We start from the raw sequence: 22,079 nt of genomic DNA, 5'->3' as shown, positions 1-22,079 counted from the left end.
GACTATTTTCTATACTTCATATAAAGTGATATCATGCAGTATTTGTCCTTCTGTGACTGGCTCATTTAATTTAGCATAATTTCATCAAGGTTCACTCATGTTGCCATATACGACAGGATTCCCTTTGTTGTTACGACCTAATAATTTCAATTGTATGTAGATGTCACTTTTTTATCTATTCACCTATCGTAGACATTTCAGTTGTTTCCATTTCTTGGCTTTTGTTAATAGTGCTGCAATAAACATAAAAGCACAAAAGTGCAAATACCTCCTTACAATCCTGATTTTAATTCTTTTGGATGTTACCCAGCAGCGGGACTGCTAGATTATGTGATAATTCTATTTTTAGTTTTTAGGAAATGCTACACTGTTTTCCACAGTGGCTGTACCATTTTACATTTCTATCAACAGCATACAATTATTCCAACTTCTCCACATTTTCAGCAATACTCATCATTTTTTTTTCTTTGAAAATAACCATTCTATCAGTATGGCTTTGATTTGCATTTCCCAGATAATTAGTGATGTTGAGCATCTTTTCTTCTTCCTGTTAACCAATTGTATGCCTTCTTCGGAGAAATGTCTGTTTAAGTTCTTTGCTCATTTTCTAATTTTCATTTTTGCTTTAGATTTGAAGAAGCTCCTTGTATATTTTGGATTTTACCTCCTTGTTAGATATATGCAAATATTTTCTTCCAAACCATAAGTGAACTTTTTTGTTGTTGTTTTCTTTGCTGTGCAGAAGATGTTTAGTTTGATGTAGTCCAATTTGTCTATTTTTGCTTTTGTTGCCTTTGTTTCTGGTACCATATCCAAGAAGCAATTGGCAAGACCAAACAGCTCACTTTGCTCTAATGCCTGAGCAGAGGCTGAGGCAAGCTGTTCAGTGCTGATTAAACTACCATGTAAAGTACAGACTCTCCCAGAGGTGATAGCCATGGCCAAATACAACAGCCCTCCAAATTACTCCCGCCTTTGTAAAATTATATAAAATAATTCTAAATATATAATTTTCATTATGTATTATAAAAGTGATAAAGCTTTTTTCCTGGTTTTCTTCAAGGAGTTTTACAGTTTCAGGTTGTAATTTAAGTATTTAATCCCATTTCAGCTGATTTTTTACATAGTATGAGTCCAATTTCATTATTTTTCATGTGAATATGCAATTTTCCCAACACATATGTTGAAAAGACACTTTTATTTCTGTTTGATCAGTTCTGCTGATTGGGCCATACTATTTTTCTTATAATCATTATAGAATTAGTAAGTATTTTTCTTTTCTTTTTTTATTATTAGACTTTAAGTGCTGGGACACATGTGCAGAAAGTGCAGGTTTATTACGTAGGTATACGTGTGCCGTGGTGGTTTACTGCACCTGCACCCATCAATCCATCATCCACGTTAGGTATTTCTCCTAATGCTAGCTCTCCCCTAAATCCCCCCCTCCTTGACAGGCCCCAGTGTGTGATGTTTCCCTATCTGTGTCCATGTGTTCTCACTGTTCAACTCCCACTTAAAAATGAGAACATGTGGTGTTTGGTTTTCTGTTCCTGTGTTAGTTTTCTGAGAATGATGGTTTCCAACTTCATCCATGTCCCTGCAAAGGATATGAACTCATGAACTCATCCCTTATGATGGCTGCATAGTGTTCCATGGTGTATATGTGCCACATTTTCTTTATCCAGTCTATCACTGATGAGCATTTCGGTTGGTTCCAAAGGGCTAACATCCAGAATCTACAAGGAACTTAAACAAATTGACAAGAAAAAAAAAAAAAAAACAATCCCATCAAAAAGTGGGCAAAAGATATGAATATACACTTCTCAAAAGAAGACATTTATGTGGCCAACAAACATAAGAACAAAGCTCATTATCACTGGTCATTAGAGAAATGCAAATCCAAACCACAATGAGATATCACTTCATGCCAATAAGAATGGTGATCATTAAAAAGTCAGGAAACAACAGATGCTGGAGAGGATGTGAAGATATAGGAACAATTTTACACTGTTGGTGGGAGTTTTAATTAGTTCAACCATTGTGGAAGACAGGGTGGCAATTCCTCAAGGATCTAGAACCAGAAATATCATTTGTCCCAGCAATCCCATTACTGGGTATATACCCAAAGGATTATAAATCATTCTACTACAACGACACATGCACACATATGTTTATTGCAGCACTATTCACAGTGGGTCATATGATTTCTTTGGTCACAAGGTTATCACATGTTTGGCATTCTTGGTAAGATGATTCTGGAACAGGAAAACAGAATGAATAATGTTGATGGACTAAGAGGAGATTGACTAAAAAAATGAGTAGCAGAGTGCCACGATAGTCATATTGATACGGATTTGACTATCTAAATATTTTCAAACCAGATTACCATAGAATAAAACTTTTTTTTTAGAGACTGTTTTCTCAATACATGCCTCACAGAAATTTTAATGATTAGAAATTAATGTAAATTGATCATCTTAATATCATCTAAATATTTGATAGATGTTGGTTCTTTTAAAGATAAAATAATATCCCCTCCTTATCCCAACTTCAGACAAATGTTCCTCAGTGTGTATGTGTTATAGTCCACGCTCTAAAATTATGTTCCTGCCTTTACTACTAAATTTGATTGAATGTAATAAAGCTATATGGAAAAGTAAAGTAATCCAGACTTTCAGGAAGAGAATGTAAAGGACTCTCAGTTTTTCTGTGACATCCAAGAACAGGGGAAACCACAAATGTAGAATCAAAGTCTTCTCTGGTATATCATGGAAATTAGATTATTCAAATTGTATTAAAGGGGAATGAAGTTTGTCATGGATAGCCCCAAAGCCTTATAGAAAGGTCTAAGACCACCCCACTCTTTTCTTTTTGCTTATTTGCTTCACTTTTGTAAGTTAGTCTAATACAACTATGCCTATGGAAAAAAAAGTCTACCTCCTTTTGTTCTCCATTAAAATTAATACATAAAATAGGATAATTTGTGTCATATATATTAGAAGTCAGCCCTATTTTCAAATTTTTTGTGAACTCAATAGTTTATATATGTGCGATTTTTTTCCCCTAATTTTTCATCCAAAAACCTTACTTTCATTTTTTGAAGTCATATTGAGTAACTTTGAGAGCCAGAGCCTCCCAAAACTGCTGAGTCACCCACTATCTGTAAAAGTTAGCAGTTGCTTCAGCTGAATATGTCTTCTAAAGATAATGTTGATTGTCTGTGACTGGTGGGATTCTAGGATCAAGACAGAGTTTTTTTTTTTTTTTCCCCACATACTTAACGTTTCTGTATTTGTACTTGAATTGGACTAGACAGTTCCATGTGAATTATTTCTCTCTCTCTCTCTCACTCCCTCTCTCTTTCTGACATATTTTATTTTGCCAGGTTCTAAACCTTTAGGAAAAATGGAGCAATTTACAAAGGAAACCGTGAGTACATATTTCTCTTTTGTGCTAATGTTTTACATATTTCTCTTTTGTGCTGTCACTAATGTTATTATGAAAGCTGTCTCCTTTAAAATTTCTATACTATCTTTCCCAGGAACATTAATAATTATTTTGGGTTTTCACAAGCAGATAATTTTAATTTCAACTTGTTTTTGTGAACAATAACGTTGAGCTTATGCCTGTGCAGCACCAAAGCTCAGTAATAACTTAAGTCGGTTCCCATAGAGAATAACTAGGTAACTTGAAGCAAAGTAATATCCACTAACAATGTGAGTCTCCATGGAATGATCTAATTCTAAAGCCATGCCAGTAATAGCAATTCACAGAGTAGCAATTATACTAAGGAGGAATAGCAGGAAACTAAAATCTAAACTCTATATTAAACATTTTGGCTGAGGTAAGCTAGGGAAAATGATGTTCATATCCAGAAGAATGAAGGTGAACCCTATGGTGATTTTGCTGGATATTTTCACAAACAGGTTGGCTCCCTCTATGGGAAAAAGATACTTACATACTGTTTGACAGTAAAAGGTTTTATATTTCAAAAACCAATTGCAGACATGCTAATAATTTGAAATTTGTGTGATATTTGGGTAGAAGATGGCTGAACTTTTGATTTATAGTTTTTGTGAGAAAGCAAATAAAGGGTAAACAGTATATGAGCTTTAAGTATGAAGAAAACAAAATTTTCAAACTGTTGCATATATCATTAACTAAATTAATACAAGCCATTCTTAATTATTTATTAAGTTCAAAATAATAAGCACTTGTCAACACCTTTTTAGCCCTTGAAAGCAATAACATTATACTTCTTTTTATCTATCCAGAAATCTGTGATTTTGCTAATTAAAATTGTTCCGTGATCAGTCCAATTTAATTCTATCTATAGAACTTAAATCCTAGCACAAATTTATGTAAAAAGTAGGGAGAGTCTTCTGGATGATCAAGAACTTTTTACCCAAACGGTAGCTCTATGTGGTTAAAGTTATATAAATATACTCCAGCCCTTCTAACAATAGTCACGTACAGGCTTCAGGATATCTGAACATGGGTCCGACATGAGTAAATGCCTTGACATAGATAAACGGGGCAACACATTAAATATTTGAGAACTAGCAACAAACAGAATCTTTTTAACTTGCAGGTTGTGGAGAGCAGCGGGCCAAAGGTTTTGGAAACAGCAGAAGAGATCCAGGAGAGGCGTCAGGAGGTGTTGACTCGGTATCAAAGTTTCAAGGAGCGGGTCGCTGAGAGGGGTCAGAAGCTTGAGGAGTCCTACCACTTACAAGTTTTCAAGCGAGATGCAGATGATCTGGGGAAGTGGATCATGGAGAAAGTCAAGATTTTAAGTGATAAGAGCTATGAAGACCCAACTAATATACAGGTCACTCAGTTCTCTTGACTGCCCCAGAGCAAACCCTAAGATCTCTAGAGAGGGAATAGGTTTTTCTTTATGTTAATGATAATGGGTATGTGTGAGTATAATTAGATTCCATTTAGAAACAAAAATAAGTCAGCGGGATGGAAAGTTAAAGAATTGAATTAAGAGAAAATCTACAAGTGCATTTTCCCTTATGAAGTTGGAGAGGTGAGACTGAGAACATAAACACCAAACAAAATGTGATTTTTCAAATTTTTCAATTTTTCAGTTATTGAAAGCACAGAACTGTTTCTTACAATGAATTTACATTCAGAATCTGTATTGTTTTAAATCATTAACCCAGGATATTGCTTATTGATAAAATCATAGGATACTTTATATATTTTCACGGTCAAGCATTCATCAATGCCAAAAGTAAAAAATCACATCAATTTTTTTCAGATCCAAAACAAACATTATGGCAATTTAAGTATATATCTGGTTAACTGTAGTGGGGGTGATGTAATAGAAAGATCAGACTACACGTTAGGAACAGAAATTCTTTGTCTAAATAGCCCATGTCTTCAATTTCTTAAACATCGGAGTGTTATTTGCAAAGGAAATTTGTTCTATATAGAATTTGATGGTTGTAATATTCATCTGAAATTGATCTACAAGCAAACCATCAACTGCAAATTCAAGAAATTTCTGACCGTGTGATTTTGATATTTTGGGGTGTTAAGAAGGGAAATAGAGTGAAGAGTCATCAATGCTTCTGAAGCAGCTGTTCTCCACTCTTCTCAGAAAGATAAGAGTTAACCTGGTTAACTCAGTTGCTATTCATGGCTCTTACGTTTTTCCTAAATTGCTGTTCATGGCTCTTAAGTTCTAATGAGAGGTTTCAGTAGAAGTTTGGTGAAAGCTCCTACCCGTTTCTGATCATCTAAAATTAAAGCATGTGGCACTCTTCAGAGAAAGATGAGTGAACCAGAGTTTTATTTTCCTAAATTGTTATTCATGGCTTTTAACTTCAAATGGGAGGTTTCAGTAGAAGAAATTTGGTGAAAACTCCTACCCCTTTCTGTTCACCTAAAATTATATCATGTGACATAGTCATAATCAGAAGCAATTGATTTTGGACATGAAACACCTAGAAAAAGAACAAAATAATGTGCTATATTAAGTAGATCAATTTATATATCGCAAGAACAGACACAGTACACACACAGAAAAACAAAACAAAAAAAACACCTCTTGAGTTTTCTAAACAGCCATTATTATAACTATCATCTTTCTCATTGTGCTTTACTTCCAAAAAAATTCAGTTATTCCTCTTTTCTGATGAGTAAGGACACTGTGTGTTATGCTCTTTTATTCCTATGGCAGTCTATTGAACCTTTAAAATAAGGCTCAGCATAGGTCATAAGGCTCAACATAGGTTTCAGTATTTACTGAAAACTTCCTAAAGTTTCTTTTCCTGTGGGGACAGGAAAAGACTCTTTATGGCCTCTAACTGAGCCTAGGACTCTTTGAGAGCCTGTATTGAGTGGCTGTACCTAGAGTGAACTTTTCCCATGAAGACTGTGCTTAATTAGCCAAAAACTCTGATTTCTAAACTTTAGGGGAAATACCAGAAGCATAAATCCTTTGAGACAGAGGTGCAAGCAAAATCAAGAGTCATGTCTGAACTGGAAAAAACCAGGGAAGAACGATTTACTGAGGGTCATTCTGCCCATGAAGAAACTAAGGTATATGTATGGGTCCTTGAAGAAGTTTCCAATTGTTGATTCTGTTATCAGGGTTTTAATTGATTATATCAGATATAAACCTTGACGTGGCTGGCTTGAGAACCAGGACTCCAGCCTCTTATCTTCCACTGGGGCTGAGGCAGAAAAAATGATGGGATATCTTTGTGTTTCTTGGGGTGAAGAGAACGATGATATGAAAGCCATCATTAAATGGTATAACATTCCTCCTATACCATTGCAGGATAATTTGGCTCAAGATCAAGCCCACCTAAACCTGTTCCACATGTCCCAGTTCAATTAGCTTTTCCAAGTGTTCTTTCTAATTATTCCCTCTAAGCTCAATGTCCTCGTCTCTTCTCCCAGCAAAGAACGCTCTCTCATTTGAATGTTTCCAAAATATTTTTTTCTTTGTCTATGATGCCTCTTTCTTTTCACACCTCATATCCTACAACTACTATTGTACCTCTCCAAACTGTCCCTTCTTATTACTTCTAAAAACTCCTAAAATTCTGTGTATTCAGAAAATCTTCTCTGAACATCTAGAACTGAAGATCATTGCTATTTCAATAAGCATTTATACTCTCTAAACCATTATTAATGTAACAGCTCTTTTTGGACTTGATCAGTGAACTCTTTCAAATGGTTGTGCTAACATTGTATATTCAGTTTGTGTGAGTGAACATTTTACTATTTGTGTAGTTTTTAATTGTCAAAACAAACTTGCATTCTATCTCTTAAAACTGGGTCTGCCTTTCTATACATAGCATAACAATTCTAGCCCATTCTGTCATCAAAACATGATCAAGGAACACCGATTTTTAGCCAGAATAGCATCTTATTTTAAAGAAGAATCTCAAAACTTGTTTATTTCTATAAAATAGAACTAACTTTTGTATTATGAACAGTTTTGCATATAACCAACATCTACATTAATTAAAATATTTGAGAAATGTTCGAAACATCTTCATTTCTGTCAGAATCACTGGGGCTACAGCAAATGGTACCACTGCAGGGTTTGAAGACATATGTGGTCCACATGCTACCCAGAGCAATGGAGTAGTTAAAAAATATAAGAATCTTGAAGATATGACATAGATGGCAATTTCAGTTATATAAGACAGGTAGTACATAATGTTCTGAGTTAATCTGACATTCAAAGCCCTCTATAGAGTTTCAAACTGTGTAGTCCCAAAACACTCTTACTGTTTTGGTGCCAATAATTTTCTTATAACTTATAGAGCTAAAAATTTTAGCTCTCACACTTTCTGGCAGACAATTTATGCTAAGTTTCTCCTATGCCTTTGCCCTTGCTGCTTGCTGTTCTTAGAACATGCTATGCTTATTATTGAACTGTCAAAAATCTTTCTGCTCCGTAAGGCTCAGTTCAAATGAGCACTTTTCCATACTTTCTTCCTCCTTCCCGTCTTATTGTTTATAATTTTTCCATCCTTTAAAACTGCAAAGCATTTTTACAAAATGTTATCTTATATAAGTTCACATTTGGCTGTGCTTATTAGCTATTTCCATATATATTCTGTTTCCTCCTTTAAGTGTTTGTTGAGCAACTAATGCATGAGTAATTGCGAGAAAGAATTTTTATCCAGGTCCCTTTTTGCACAAGTCTCTGAGTGTTTCCCTGATCACAGCCTCTGCAGCTGAGTGGTTCTGCCCTTCTTTCCTAAAGGCCCATATAGAGGAACTACGCCGTCTGTGGGACCTGCTGTTGGAGCTGACCCAGGAGAAGGGTGCCCTGCTGCTGCAGGCCCTCCAGTTCCAGCAGTACATACAGAAGTGTGCTGACATCTTAGAGTGGATCGGAGACAAGGTAAAGAACTGAAAACAGCAAGCACGTAGGGCCTCCCACTCCTCTGCCTTAGGTACCCCAAGCAAATTACCACAGGCTCTTCACAAGGAAGTCAGGATGTCTGTTCCCGGCCTTTGTTCTTTGGAAGAAGAGGAAATTTGGGGCCAAAATCTAGGGGTATCTGGAGGTTGACATTGTATGGAGTAAGTCTGAATATATGGATCTGAATATGGAAGAGGCAAGACTTATATAAAGACCATGCATTGAAAGATAATTAGGCTCATCCCTCTTCTGCTTCCATGATTTTTAACTCTCCATGTTTTGCTCTTACTCTGGGGTCTGGCTGAGAGTATGAACAGCTCTTTCTCTAATCCTTTGTCTCTCAGTGCCTATAATGATGGAGGGTTTTATTTTTCTAAATACTTAAAGAATACTTCAATAGTTAGGACTAAAGATTTAGATAAGCAAATGGCTAATAAAATACTTTCGTGTATACTGAGTATGTTGAATTGAGTAGAAACATTATCCCTCATGTTTCAAAACACAAAAGGGAGCTTTCAGGGTCTGTTGCCAATAGTGCTCCATTCTTGCTAAGGAACTGCCCAGAAGAGCACTTTCCTTTGGGCCAAGGTGCTACCTTAACAAATCTACTTCTGCTGCTGGCCTTTCCCAGGAGAGCTTCTCCCGATTTCCCCCAGTATCTCCATTTGAGTTGTCCTGGGAATGCAAGCAAGGGTTTTGAGCTTTTGACGTGCAGAAACTCCTAAATGTTTGCTGGCAACTAAATAAACTTATCTGTGTCTACAGGAGGCTATAGTGACATCAGTGGAGCTAGGTGAAGACTGGGAGCGCACAGAACTTCTGCATAAGAAATTTGAAGACTTCCAAGTGGATCTGGCAGCTAGAGAGGGGAGAGTCGATGAAGTGAATCAATATGCCAATGAGAGTGCCGAGGTGAGTGGGAGCAAAAGACTCGCTCCATGGAAAGGGTTTGATCCTTAAGAATAACTTCCAGCCGTTAGTAGATGGGATATGACAGATACAGGGCATTATGAGAAAACAGAAGCTGGCATATCCCTGGAGTCACATACTCTGAGCAGTTTCCTCTCCCCTCTGGACCTACACCTTACAAGTCTATTGAAATGGAGGGTTGAGAGAGAGAGAGAGGGAGAAAGAGTGTGTTTGTGTATATTTGGAGAAATTAAATACACAATGGGCAGTGAAGTTATTGCCATTTATAACAGCTCCTGTACCATGCAGTACACTAATTACTCATGTTAATAGGGCGCTCTTTCTTCATGAAAAAAGCACAAAAATAAAGTCTCAGGGCATATAAAATAATGTTGAACTGCCATTATATATACATATATATGTATACATAATATACATGCACATATGTGTATACATACGATCATTATACATGATTATTTGGGAGGATTGAGGAAGGAATGGAAGTAGTTTTACTTCTATTTACTTAAGAAAATACCTAAGTGTGTGATGCATATATATATACATACATGTATATATGTAAGTTTAAATGTATATGTAAGTATATGTGTATAAAATAAATAAACCCCAATGGTTGGCTATATTTTGCTTTTCCATTTATAGTTTCATTATGATTGCAACTCTATAGTGAGGATGATTGTCCTGCGTTAATAAAAAGAAGACTTCAGGATGAATGAGTGCTGGCGTAGGAAAAATAATCTGTCTTCCTATTTTTTTTTCAGGCCATATTTCTAGTAGTTTCTAAATTTTCTCTTGCTGTGGGGTTTTTCAATTATCTATTACTATCTAACTAATCACGCAACTTAGCATCTTCTTTGTTAATGACTCTGTGAGTCAGATGGTTGAGCTGCTCTGCTGGGCTGTTTTCCTGATATCATCTGGTGTTTTTAAGTGTTTGGAGTTGTCGGGTGGCTCAGCGGGGGTGAAGAATCTAAAGTGGCCTCAATCCTATATCTGGGACCCTGGTAAGGATGATGGGGGATTTCTCTGGGTGACCTGTCATCATTCAGTAGACCATGCAGTGTTGCAAGAAGGCGAGAATTGTAAATGAAAGTTTTCTTGAGGCCTAGGTGCTGGAGTGCATAGAAAGTTACTTCTGCTACATTCTATCAGCAAGCAAGTTAAAGACTATCCGAAATCTAAGACTTGAAGAAACATACTCCACTTATTGAAGGGATGAGCAGCAAAATAGCATGCCATTTTTTCCCAGTCTACTGCAGAAAGAATAAATTCAAGACAGTTAGATTATACTGTCTGCTCTACACTGCTGTAATAGAAAGAACCATGTACTTGAGAAGCAGAAAATAGAAAATTCTGTCTGGAGAAACTTGAGAATGGGAATGAAAATGGAGAGAAATAGGGACAGGAAGAATAAGGAGACTTAGGCATATGGAAATGCCTCAAAACTGCAAAGTATCAAAACAGACTGATGCTTCTATCCTAATCTAGTACTCACAAATCTCACTACTTTGGATGGCTTACAAAAATGTCTGAAATGTTCTGCAAAAGCATATGTGAAAGCATGTTTCTATAATTCTGGGAAGAGGAAAATGGCTTTTATTGGATCTCAAAGGTGTGAAGACCACAAAAAAGTTAAGGCGCACAGAATGAATATTTGAGAAAATTAAATTGTATTTCATAAACAGGAATTCCTCTTCTTTTCCTTGGTTTCCAGGATTTCATGGAGATTTCAAGCATTGGCAAGGTAGAACTCTAAAAATAACAACAGGGCTGGAAAGCCTGTGCTAATAGGCTGGTCCACTGCTGTGGGCACAGATGCAACACCTGGGAGGCTAATAAAATACTTCCGTGGATACTGAGTATGTTGAATTGAGTAGAAACAGGATGAGTTTATCTCTCATGTTTCAAAACATAAAAGGGTACTTTCAGGGTCTCTTGGCAATAATGCCCCAATCTCGCTAAGGAACTGCCCGAAAGAGCACTTTCCCTTACATAAAAGAGATCGTTTTTCTAGGTTTTGGTAATGTACATCAAGGAGCTAGGGGCTAGGGCTATGATGCAGTTCAGTGTCTGGCTAAAATGGTGCGTCTTCACTTCTGAAAACATATAAACCAGCGTAAAATGAAAAGTATTTAAATATTTTTTAAATACAATCTCTTCTCTGTCTAACTCCAGTGTTGTTTTCTTTTGGTAGAAAAACCATCCTGAGCTACCCTTAATTAAGTTTAAGCAAGATGAGGTGAATGCTGCCTGGGAGCGCCTTCATGGTCTGGCTTTCCAAAGACAGAAATCTCTGTCCAGTGCTGCAGACCTCCAGCGATTCAAAAGGTATAGATCTGGCCACTGCTTTATAGAAAACTCTGAAGTGCTTTATAAAAGCTGTGTCATTTGTATTAGGCTCTTTCTACTTCTGTTAGCAATTAGTTGTCAACACTTCAAACTAAGGTGGATCATGTACTTGCCTTTGAGACAGCAAAGGAGAGGGTAAAGAAATCTGTGACCCACTCTATGGCCAACGATGTAGAGATTGGAGATCAAAATAATTTAAAAAATAGCACTGGTGATTTAGGAACGGAAGCTCTGCAGAGGGAAGGGAAGCAGGTTAATAATTAGAAGGAAGGTGGAGTTAGGAAGAAGCAAAGCATTTGTAAAGAGCTGACCCAGATATGGAACATATCTCTAGAGGCTCAGCTGTCAAGAAGCCCAGAGCCTTCACATCTCAATGGAAATAACCATTAAGCAAGAACACTTTATATTACTTTTTGCTCCTATGTAGGAAGAAAGGGTAATTGCTCCTGGGTAAACTAGGGTAGTTTTTGCTGTGTGCTCTGTTGGACCATTTGCCCTGCAATGCATGCTATCTTCTTTGGTTGGAGCTCTTGTTAATGTCTGCAGGGATGTGACTGAAGCCATCCAGTGGATCAAGGAGAAGGAACCTGTACTCACCTCGGAGGACTATGGAAAAGATCTTGTTGCCTCTGAAGGACTGTTTCACAGTCACAAGGGACTTGAGAGAAATCTTGCAGTCATGAGTGACAAGGTAAGGTGCTGTCAGAGAAATGGTTAGCCTCTCGAGCTAGAAGAGGCAATTGTTGGTTATCTTTCCTAATACCATGCCTCCAGAAAGCACAATAAGTTCACTCTTTTCAATGAAGAAAAAATTATGGGGCATTTGAATATATTTCCTCATTCTAGTTCATAACTCGTACGTGGATACTGGGTATACCTTATTTTCATTTGAATTATTATTATTTACAAATACACAAATGTTTATATTCTCTTGTGTTTTTCTAATTTATTTCACAATTAAAATATATATATATAACTCCAAGGATGAATCCTAACCTCAATGAGTGAAATACACCCTGGCCAGACTCTATCCTTTCATCTAACCACATTTTGTTCTGTTGTAACTGAATCCTGATTCTTTTTGTATTCAAGATCAGAAAAACATTTTCTTCTCCTTTTAAAATAAACTTCAAGACCCTTAATGCTTAACCTACCTTTAGATTTCCTTTTGAAACCTGGAAAACCTCAGGCACGCTAGAACTTGGAACAAGCTTATTTTCTTAAATGATTTACATCCTTTCCTTCTTCCCCTCACAAATGTAACCAGAACGTAAACCAATTACTTCTGAGGGTCCACGGGGCAGTCAGCCTACAGAAAGATCAGCGCCTGCTGTGATTTAATTTTAGCCCTATCCCTGTGTCCAGTTTCTGCAAACTTCCAACATTCTACTTTTTCTTTCATTCTTCCTCTTTATTGTTGTTTTCAGTCTTTTTCCCTAATAATGAATAATAGAGCCCATAATTTGATTAGTAATGGTAATGAAATTCCAAGCCCTAGACATCATCTGATTATAGGTGAATATAATGAAAGGGCTAATCACAAGTGAAAAGCCACCAATACCCACATTTTTCCCTAGTAACCCTGCTCCTCAGAGGTTGTGGTGAAAATCATCCAGCATTACTGAAATTTTCTTGGCCTCTTGGACAGAAATGTCTTTCTACCTCCCACAGCAGTAGTTAGGGAAATGGAAGAGAGGAGTGGGGAAGGAAAGACTTAGGTTAGAACCTTGCTCCTGACATTTTCTAGCTGAATGATCTTAAGCAAATAAAATACTTAATCTTTCACTTTTCACAGAAAAGAAAACTAAGAAAAATTGCCACCTCATGGTGTTATTAAATGAATAATATAAAATGAGAACATTTTTGTCAATTACTTAGCATAATGAGAGATGGAAAAGTAGAGAGCTGTAATTATCAATATAATACATTTGTATATTAATAGAAATATATTCATATGTCTATTTACAAGTTATTATTATTCATATGATTTTTTTTATACCTCTCTCACGAAGCTTTGCCAAGGGGAGTCAGAGTAACTGGGCTTCCTACTAGGTTTCCTTTTTATCCCAAAGGTGAAGGAGTTATGTGCCAAAGCAGAGAAGCTGACAGTTTCCCATCCCTCAGATGCACCTGAGATCCAGCAGATGAAAGAGGATCTGGTCTCCAACTGGGAGCATATTCGTGCCCTGGCCACCAGCAGATATGCAAAACTACAGGCTACTTATTGGTGGGAAATCCCTCTTCTTTATTTCTCTACCTGTCTCTACAGGGCCCAGATGTAATAGCAAGAGCAAACATAAGAGTAAAGTGAGTCAAATAGCGAGAGAATCGGCTCTCCTGCCTGCTCAGTAGAGACAAAAGATTTAACTCGCCAAAGGAAGACCTTTGTAGACTGATATAATATAGTCATACCTCTTATCTGTGGTTTCAATTACCAGCAGTCAACCACAGTTTGAAAATGTTGAATGGAAAATTCCAGAAATGAATAATTTATAAGTTTTAAATTGCTTATCATTCTAAGAGGCATGATAAAATGTCTGGCTGGTCCGCTTTGTCCCACTGGAAGATGAATCCTTTGTCCAGCATATCGTGCTATATATTACTCACTTGCTAATCGCTTAGTAGCAGTCTAAGTTATGGATTGATTGTCCTAGTATCACAATGGTTATGTTTAAGTAATTCTTATTTAATTATTCTATTTTATTATTGTTGTTGTTAATCTCTTACTGTGCCTAATTTATAAATCAAACTCTATTATAGGCATATAGGTATAAGAAAAAACGTAGTGTACATAGTGTTTAGTACTATCTGCAGTCTCTGCACCTGCTGGGTATATTGAAATGTATCTCCTGAATATAAAGGGAGACTACTGTGATCAACATCACACCTCCACTCATCTGCGGATTTCCGTCTTCCCCTGCTTGTATTACTGTAAGATGCTATGAAGTGGCTCAAAAAACTGGAAAACCAATTGAAGAAACATTTCAAAACCTGGCTCTAGCTAAGGAACTGAAATACATGAAATACAAGCTTTAGAGCATCAAAATAACTTCAGTATTATTTCCTGAATGTGGATTACAAGCTTACAAAAACCCCTAATAACCAGGCCTCATTTCAGTATTCCTTCCTATGGTTTATTATTCAGTAGTCCTTAAATAACCAGAGGACAGTGCTTATCTTGTGGTTATGATTTAAAAACAAATGATGAGCATTTAGCTTTTTAAAATGGGTGTTTTGCAGTTCTTGTTTCTCATTAATAGAGTTAAAGATGAGATAGAAACATGAGGAATCCTAATGCTAATCTCAGTTCTTCCTTCCCATGAGATGCTTATTTCTATAACAACATGTATTGTTTATTGGCTGCATTGCGAGCATCTCACTCCATTTTAAGTACCTCTGGGGTAGGTGTGACCTTGAGGTGGTGGAGATGTAATGCCCATGGGTCACATCCTACAGTGACACACCTACCCTAGAAATATACAACCTGGAGCGAAGGACTTAGAACCTGCACCACTAAACTCTGACTGTAAATAACAGGAAATACATCAAGAAAAGGGGAAAATAGGATTAGAGCAAGGAGCATCTCACACACGGTAGCTCAACCCAAACCTAACTCTTTGTTCAATGCCCTTTCATATCTGTTTTCTCCTTGCTGTCTTTTACCTCACTTTTCCCACAGGTACCATCGGTTCTCATCTGACTTTGATGAACTCTCAGGCTGGATGAAGGAGAAGACTGCTGCAATCAACGCTGATGAGCTGCCAACAGATGTGGCTGGTGGAGAAGTTCTGCTGGACAGGCATCAGCAGCATAAGGTAGAGAAGAAAGGCTCCCCAGTACGAGGAGGGGGGGCAGGTGATTTGGCAGAATGCCAGGTTTCTTGCTGCATTTTGAGACATTTTGATTTGTGGCCACAGCATGAAATTGACTCTTACGATGACCGATTTCAATCTGCTGCTGAGACTGGTCAAGCCCTCCTGGATGCCAGTCATGAAGCCTCTGATGAAGTTCGGGAAAAGGTAATCTAGTTTAACAGAGTTTGCGAAATTCCAATTATATATTTAGTTATTACATAATCTCACAATAATATGATAATCTCTGAATGGGAAAAGGATATAAGTCCTTTAAACATGTTAATAATATGAACTTTTACGCTGTTTCCTTTCATATAAAATTGTCACATATTATCCATGGGGTATCAGTTCCAGGACCTCACTCAAGTGCCAAAATCAGCAGATGCTCAAGAAACAGCATAATATTTGCATACAACACATGCACATTCTCCTGTACACTTTAAATCATCTTCAGATCACTTATAATACTTCATACAATGTAAATGCAATGTAAACGATTGTTATACTGTATTGTTTAGGGAAAAATGGCAAAAAAGTCTGTATATGTTCAGTGCAGATGGAATTTAAAAAAATATTTTATATATCCATGGTTGGTTGAATCTACAGGTGTAGAACCTACAGATGTAGAGATTTAACTGTACTGGTTAGCTAAATTGAGTCCCTTGAAATTTTCAAGATACAATGTGTGCTTCCTCATCTCTGAGCCTTTATTTCATCAATCCTCTAACTTCTACCTGATTTGAAACCTTCATGCCATTTTGCCTCCTGACATATGCCTGGCTTTGTGACCTTCTCGTTCTCATATCTAGACTGTAAACTCTAGGAGGACTGCACCTTGTTCACCTCTGGATCCCCTACTGTGCCTAGCACAGTGCCTGTGGTAGCTAACATCTGTACTTGTTCTTCTTTTCTCAATACTACCTCAGATTAAGCTGACATTCCTGTATCTGTGATTTTCAAATTTACATCAACTAACAGAACAATCTTAAACATCCAGCATTCCATTGAATGAAGAAATCAGTATTGCCATCATTCAAACCTTCTACATCACAGGGCTTCACCTCTGCACTCTGACCCAGAGAGATTTTGTGCCAGTGGCAGAGTCTGGACGCTCCTTAGAATGATAGTCACAATAAGAGCTTCATGCCTCTTTGCATCTCACTAGATACTAAGCACAGCCTCCAGCACTGTGCTGTGGATGAGGTTGAGATAACCACGTTTCGAATTCTCCCAGAACTCTGTGGGAACATTATAATATAAATTTTGTTTTTGTTTTGTTTTGCTTTGTTTTTAACAAGGCTCTGTCAAAGAAAGAGCAGAACTCAAAGTCCTTGAAAACTCAACAATTATGGGATTCTAATAATTTATTATGCTTTTGTTGTTGATGATGGAGTATCTCTCTTTTACCTAGGCTGGAGTGCAGCGGCCAATCTCAGCTCTCTACAGCCTCCGCCTTCCAGGTTCAAGTGATTCTCCTGCCTCAGCCTTTCAAGTAGCTGGGACTACAGGTGTACACCACCATGCCCAGCTAATTTTTGTTGTTGTTGTTGTTTTGTTTGTTGTTGCTGTTATAGAAACAGGGTTTCACCATGTTGGCCAGCTGGTCTTGAACTCCTGGCCTCAAGTGATCCACCCACCTTGGCCTCCAAACGTGCTGGGATTACAGGCGTGAATCACCACGCCCAGCCCTGTTCTGCTTTTTTGATGGAGATAATATAGCAGCAGGTGTAATAAGCTGAAAATTATTGGGCATAAGCTTGACCAGAAACAAAGGCTTTTCATGTGTTTGAGAATGTCTCTTTTCTCTTTTCATGATGGTTTTTATGTGTTTTCAGAATAAAATGCAAACTTCTCAGTGTGATGTTTTATGTGATCTGTGAACTTGGATTTCATCAACTGTCTATACTTTTTTAGACACTGCACTTTTCTCTAGCTCACATTACATTATCTAACAATTATTTGTAGTTCCTTTGCTTATGGCATTAAGTCCTGATACCCATTTCCTATCTTTTAAATCTGTTTGGTATGACATTTTCCATTATTTCCCATACTTCTACTTCCTGGCTCTCTTAATCAGAATTAGTCTTTTTTCGTTTCCTTATACATACAGTGTTTTATCTCTTTCATGGAATGCATCCCATGTTTCTTATAGTACAATCATGTGCTTAAATGTTGGAATGTTAAAAGTCCATTCCCAGTTTATATTTTGTATCCTTCAAATGGCTTTGCATTTATTACATGCTTAATAAATGTAGAATAAAATAAATTAAATATCTTTCATGTACATCATCTCCTTCTTTCCAAAGATGGAAATACTTGCCAACAACTGGGCTGCCCTGCTGGAACTGTGGGACAAGCGTCATCATCAGTATGAGCAGTGTTTGGACTTTCACCTCTTCTACCGAGACAGTGAGCAAGTGGACAGTTGGATGAGCAGACAAGAGGTAATGGGAGGGGTACATACCATCTCTAGAAGTCATTTCTCTCACCCTTCATTTGCCAGCAAGACTACTGTGAGCTCCCTCACAACCACTCCTGTGAGTCAAAGCTTGTGTTGGGACCTAGAGAGTGATCCATGAGGAGAAGAGAAGATGGGCCCTTTTCGTAAGGCTCCTACAGGTCCCTCGTCAACAATTGCATATAAAAATGCTTACATTCCTATCAGAGAGGTTTTAACTACAATTAAATGTAAGGCAAAATAAATATCAAATTGGTAAAGGGTCAGGAAGAGAAAACTGAAAAGTCAGGCAGGGTACATTAGAGTGGAGGTGAGTAGGGCGCTTGAGGCACTTTCGAGAGCTCAGAACAAAGCCTAGATTGGTCGGGGGATTCCATGTAGACAGACACAGAAACATAGGTGAGAAAATTGTGTGAGAGTATCAGGAAGGAGGCCTGAAGCTCCTGCTGTTTAAGGTTAATCTCTACCCACTATCATAATCCGTGCTAATTCCCACCTTGTTCCCTCCTGCCTTAGTCCTTGTTTCAGAGATACGCCAAGAGGAATGTTTCTTACCAGTGAGGCACAGTTTAGGTGTGTCTTTCTTTCTTCTACAGGCTTTCCTGGAAAACGAGGATCTGGGAAACTCACTGGGCAGTGCAGAAGCCCTTCTTCAGAAGCATGATGACTTTGAGGAGGCCTTTACTGCCCAGGAAGAGAAGATTACAGTAAGAAATGGGCCCTAGTTTGGGCATTGGCTTCCTCTTCATATATGTAATTTTACACAACACCTGTCCCTAGACAGCATTACTCCTATAACTCCTAGATGTAACCTGAGGATTTTCCATAATCAAGTTACAACTCTTCTTTTGTTGTTGATGTGTTTATTTGTGTGTTTTTCAAACTCTTTGATTTAATTTTATAAACATACAATGTTTATATAGTGAGAAAGCCAAAGCTTAATACATACCTTTAGAAAAAAAAAGTGAAAAGAGCCAGAAAAATACTCAATTTTTATCACACAATTCTTATTCTACAAGTCATATTTAGAAAGGTTTTCTAGACAATGGGCCATTTTTTTTCTAATGAAGAGTATGATTGTGTTTTATATTTTATTTTTATATATATACATATATATATATATATTATTGCACTTTAGGTTCTGGAGTACATGTACAGAACATGCAGGATTGTTGCATAGGTACATACACGGCAATGTGGTTTGCTGCCTCCATCCCCATCACCTATATCTGGCATTTCTCCCCATGTTATCCCTCCCCGACCTCCCTACCGCTCCCCACCACTGTCCCTCCCCTAGTTCCCCCCAACAGAACCAGCGTATGATGCTCCCCTCCCTGTGTCCATGTGTTCTCATTGTTCAATACCCACCTATGAGTGAGAACATGTGGTGTTTGATTTTCTGTTCTTGTGTCAGTTTGCTGAGAATGATGGTTTCCAGATTCATCCATGTCCCTACAAAGGACATGAACTCATCATTTTTTATGGCTGTATAGTATTCCATGGTGTATATGTGCCACATTTCCCTTGTCCAGTCTATCATCGATAGACATCCAGTCTATCATTGATGGGCATTTGGGTTGGTTCCAGGTCTTTGCTATTGTAAACAGTGCCACAATGAACATACGTGTGCATGTGTCTTTATAACAGAACTGCTTGTAATCCTTTGGATATATATCCAGTAATGGGATTGCTGGGTCAAATGGAATTTCTATTTCTAGGTCCTTGAGGAATCACCACACTGTCTTCCACATTGGTTGAACTAATTTACACTCCCACCAACAGTGTAAAAGTGTTCCTATTTCTCCACATCCTCTCCAGCATCTGTTGTTTCCAGATTTTTAATGATTGCCATTCTAACTGGCATGAGATGGTATCTCAATGTGGTTTTGATTTGCATTTCTCTAATGACCGGTGATGATGAGCATTTTTTCATATGTTTGTTGGCTTCATATATGTCTCCTTTTGAAAATCATCTATTCATATCCTTCACCCACTTTTGAATGGGTTTGTTTGTTCTTGTAAATCTGTTTTAGTTCTTTAAGGATTCTGGATATTAGCCCTTTGTCAGATGGGTAGATTGCAAAATTTTTTTCCCATTCTGTTGGTTGCCAGTTCACTCTAATGATTGTTTCTTTTGCTGTGCAAAAGCTCTGGAATTTAATTAGATCCCATTTGTCTATTTTGGCTTTGGTTGCCAATGCTTTTGGTGTTTTAATCATGAAGTCCTTGTCTATGCCTATGTCCTGAATGGTTTTGCCTAGGTTTTCTTCTAGAGTTTTTATGGTGTTAGGTCTTACATTTAAGTCTTTAATCCATCTGGAGTTAATTTTAGTGGAAGGTGTCAGGAAGGGGTCCAGTTTCTGCTTTCTGCACATGGCTAGACTGTTTGTTACAATTTCCATTCTTTCGCATTTGCTGAGGAGTGATTTACTTCCAATTATGTGGTCAATTTTAGAGTAGGTGTGATGTGGTACTGAGAAGAATGTATATTCCATGGATTTGGTGTGGAGAGTTCTGTAGATATCTATTAGGTTTGCGTGGTCCAAATCTGAGTTCAAGTCTTGGAAATCCTTGTTAATTTTCTGTCTTGTTGATCTGTCTCATATTGACAATGGAGTGTTAAAGTCTCCCACTATTATCATGTGGGAGTCTAAGTCTCTTTGTAGGTCATTAGGAACTTGCTTTATGTATCTGGGTGCTCCTGTATTGGGTACATATATATTTAGGATCATTAGCTCTTCTTGATGCATTGATCCTTTTACCGTTATGTAATACCCTTCTTTGTCTCTTTTGATCTTTGTTTGTGTGATGTCTATTTTATCAGAGACTAGGATTGCAACTCCTGCTTTTTTTTGCCCTCCATTTGCTTGGTAAATCTTCCTCCATCCCTTTATTTTGAGCCTATGTGTATCCTTGCACATGAGGTGGGTTTCCCGGATACAGCACACTGATGGGTTTTGACTTTTTATCCAATTTGCCAGTCTGTGTCTTTTGATTGGAGCATTTAGCCCATTTACATTTAAGGTTAACATTATTATGTGTGAATTTGATTCTGCCATTTTGATGCTAGCTGGTTGTTTTGCCCATTAGCTGATGCAGTTTCTTCATTGTGTAGATGGTCTTTACCATTTAGTACATTTTTGGAGTGGCTGGTACTGGTTGTTCCTTTCTATGTTTAGTGCTTCTTTCAGGAGCTCTTGTAAGGCAGGCCTGGTGGTGATGAAATCTCTGAGCAATTGCTTGTTCATAAAGGATTTTATTTCTTCTTCACTTATGAAGCTTAGTTTGGCTGGATATGAAATCTAGATTGAAAGTTCTTTTCTTTAAGGATGTTGAATATTGGCCCCCACTCTCTTCTGGCTTGTTGGGTTTCTGCTGAGAGGTCCACTGTGAGTCTGATGGACTTCCCTTTGTGGGTAACCCGACCTTTCTCTCTGGCTGCCCTTAGCGTTTTTTCCTTCATTTCAAACCTGGTGAATCTGACGATTATGTGCCTCGGGGTTGTTCTTGTTGAGGAATATCTTTGTGGTGTTCTCTGTATTTCCTGGACTTGAATATTGGCCTGCCTTGCTAGGTTGGGGAAGTTTTCCTGCAAAATATCCTGAACAGTGTTTTCCAGCTTAGATTCATTCTCTCCATCACATTCAGGTACACCTATCAAATGTAGATTAGGTCTTTTCACAAAATCCCATATTTCTTGGAGGCTTTGTTAGTTTCTTTTTACTTTTTTTCTCTAATCTTGCCTTCTTGTTTTATTTCATTGAGTTGATCTTCAATCTCTGATATCCTTTCTTCTGCTTGGTCGATTCAGCTATTGAAACTTGTGTATGCTTCGCGAAGTTCTCGTGTTGTGTTTTTCAGCTCCATCAATTCATTTATATTTTTTTCTAAGCTGCTTATTCTCATTAGCATTTCATCATACCTTTTTTCAAGGTTCTTAGTTTCTTTGCATTGGGTTAGAAGATGGACTTTTAGCTCAGAGAAGTTTGTTATTATCCACTTTCTGAAGCCTGTTTCTATGAATTCATCAGACTCATTCTCCATCCAGCCTTGTCCTTTTGCTGTTGAGGAGTTGTGATCCCTTATGGGA

At 37.5% G+C, this 22,079-nt stretch overlaps 1 protein-coding gene across 1 annotated transcript in view; it reads left to right on the top strand.

Moving 5' to 3' along the window:
- The first annotated feature begins 2,439 nt into the window (after window positions 1–2,439).
- SPTA1 (spectrin alpha, erythrocytic 1) overlaps window positions 2,440–22,079 on the top strand; it is a 97,676-nt gene continuing 78,036 nt past the window's right edge. The window contains exons 1-12 of the mRNA XM_032260753.1: window positions 2,440–3,429; window positions 4,592–4,831; window positions 6,430–6,555; window positions 8,240–8,380; window positions 9,167–9,313; window positions 11,523–11,656; window positions 12,224–12,368; window positions 13,750–13,904; window positions 15,357–15,492; window positions 15,595–15,696; window positions 17,838–17,975; window positions 18,586–18,696. Coding sequence (XP_032116644.1) covers window positions 3,406–3,429; window positions 4,592–4,831; window positions 6,430–6,555; window positions 8,240–8,380; window positions 9,167–9,313; window positions 11,523–11,656; window positions 12,224–12,368; window positions 13,750–13,904; window positions 15,357–15,492; window positions 15,595–15,696; window positions 17,838–17,975; window positions 18,586–18,696 — 1,599 coding nt within the window. The 5' untranslated portion in view covers window positions 2,440–3,405. The remainder of the gene's footprint in view (window positions 3,430–4,591; window positions 4,832–6,429; window positions 6,556–8,239; window positions 8,381–9,166; window positions 9,314–11,522; window positions 11,657–12,223; window positions 12,369–13,749; window positions 13,905–15,356; window positions 15,493–15,594; window positions 15,697–17,837; window positions 17,976–18,585; window positions 18,697–22,079) is intronic.

The sequence above is a fragment of the Sapajus apella genome, unplaced genomic scaffold (assembly GCF_009761245.1).
Source record: "Sapajus apella isolate SASKATOON/1434 unplaced genomic scaffold, GSC_monkey_1.0 scaffold119, whole genome shotgun sequence".
NCBI classification, from domain to species: domain Eukaryota; kingdom Metazoa; phylum Chordata; class Mammalia; order Primates; family Cebidae; genus Sapajus; species Sapajus apella.
This window is presented reverse-complemented; position numbering and strand designations above follow the sequence as displayed.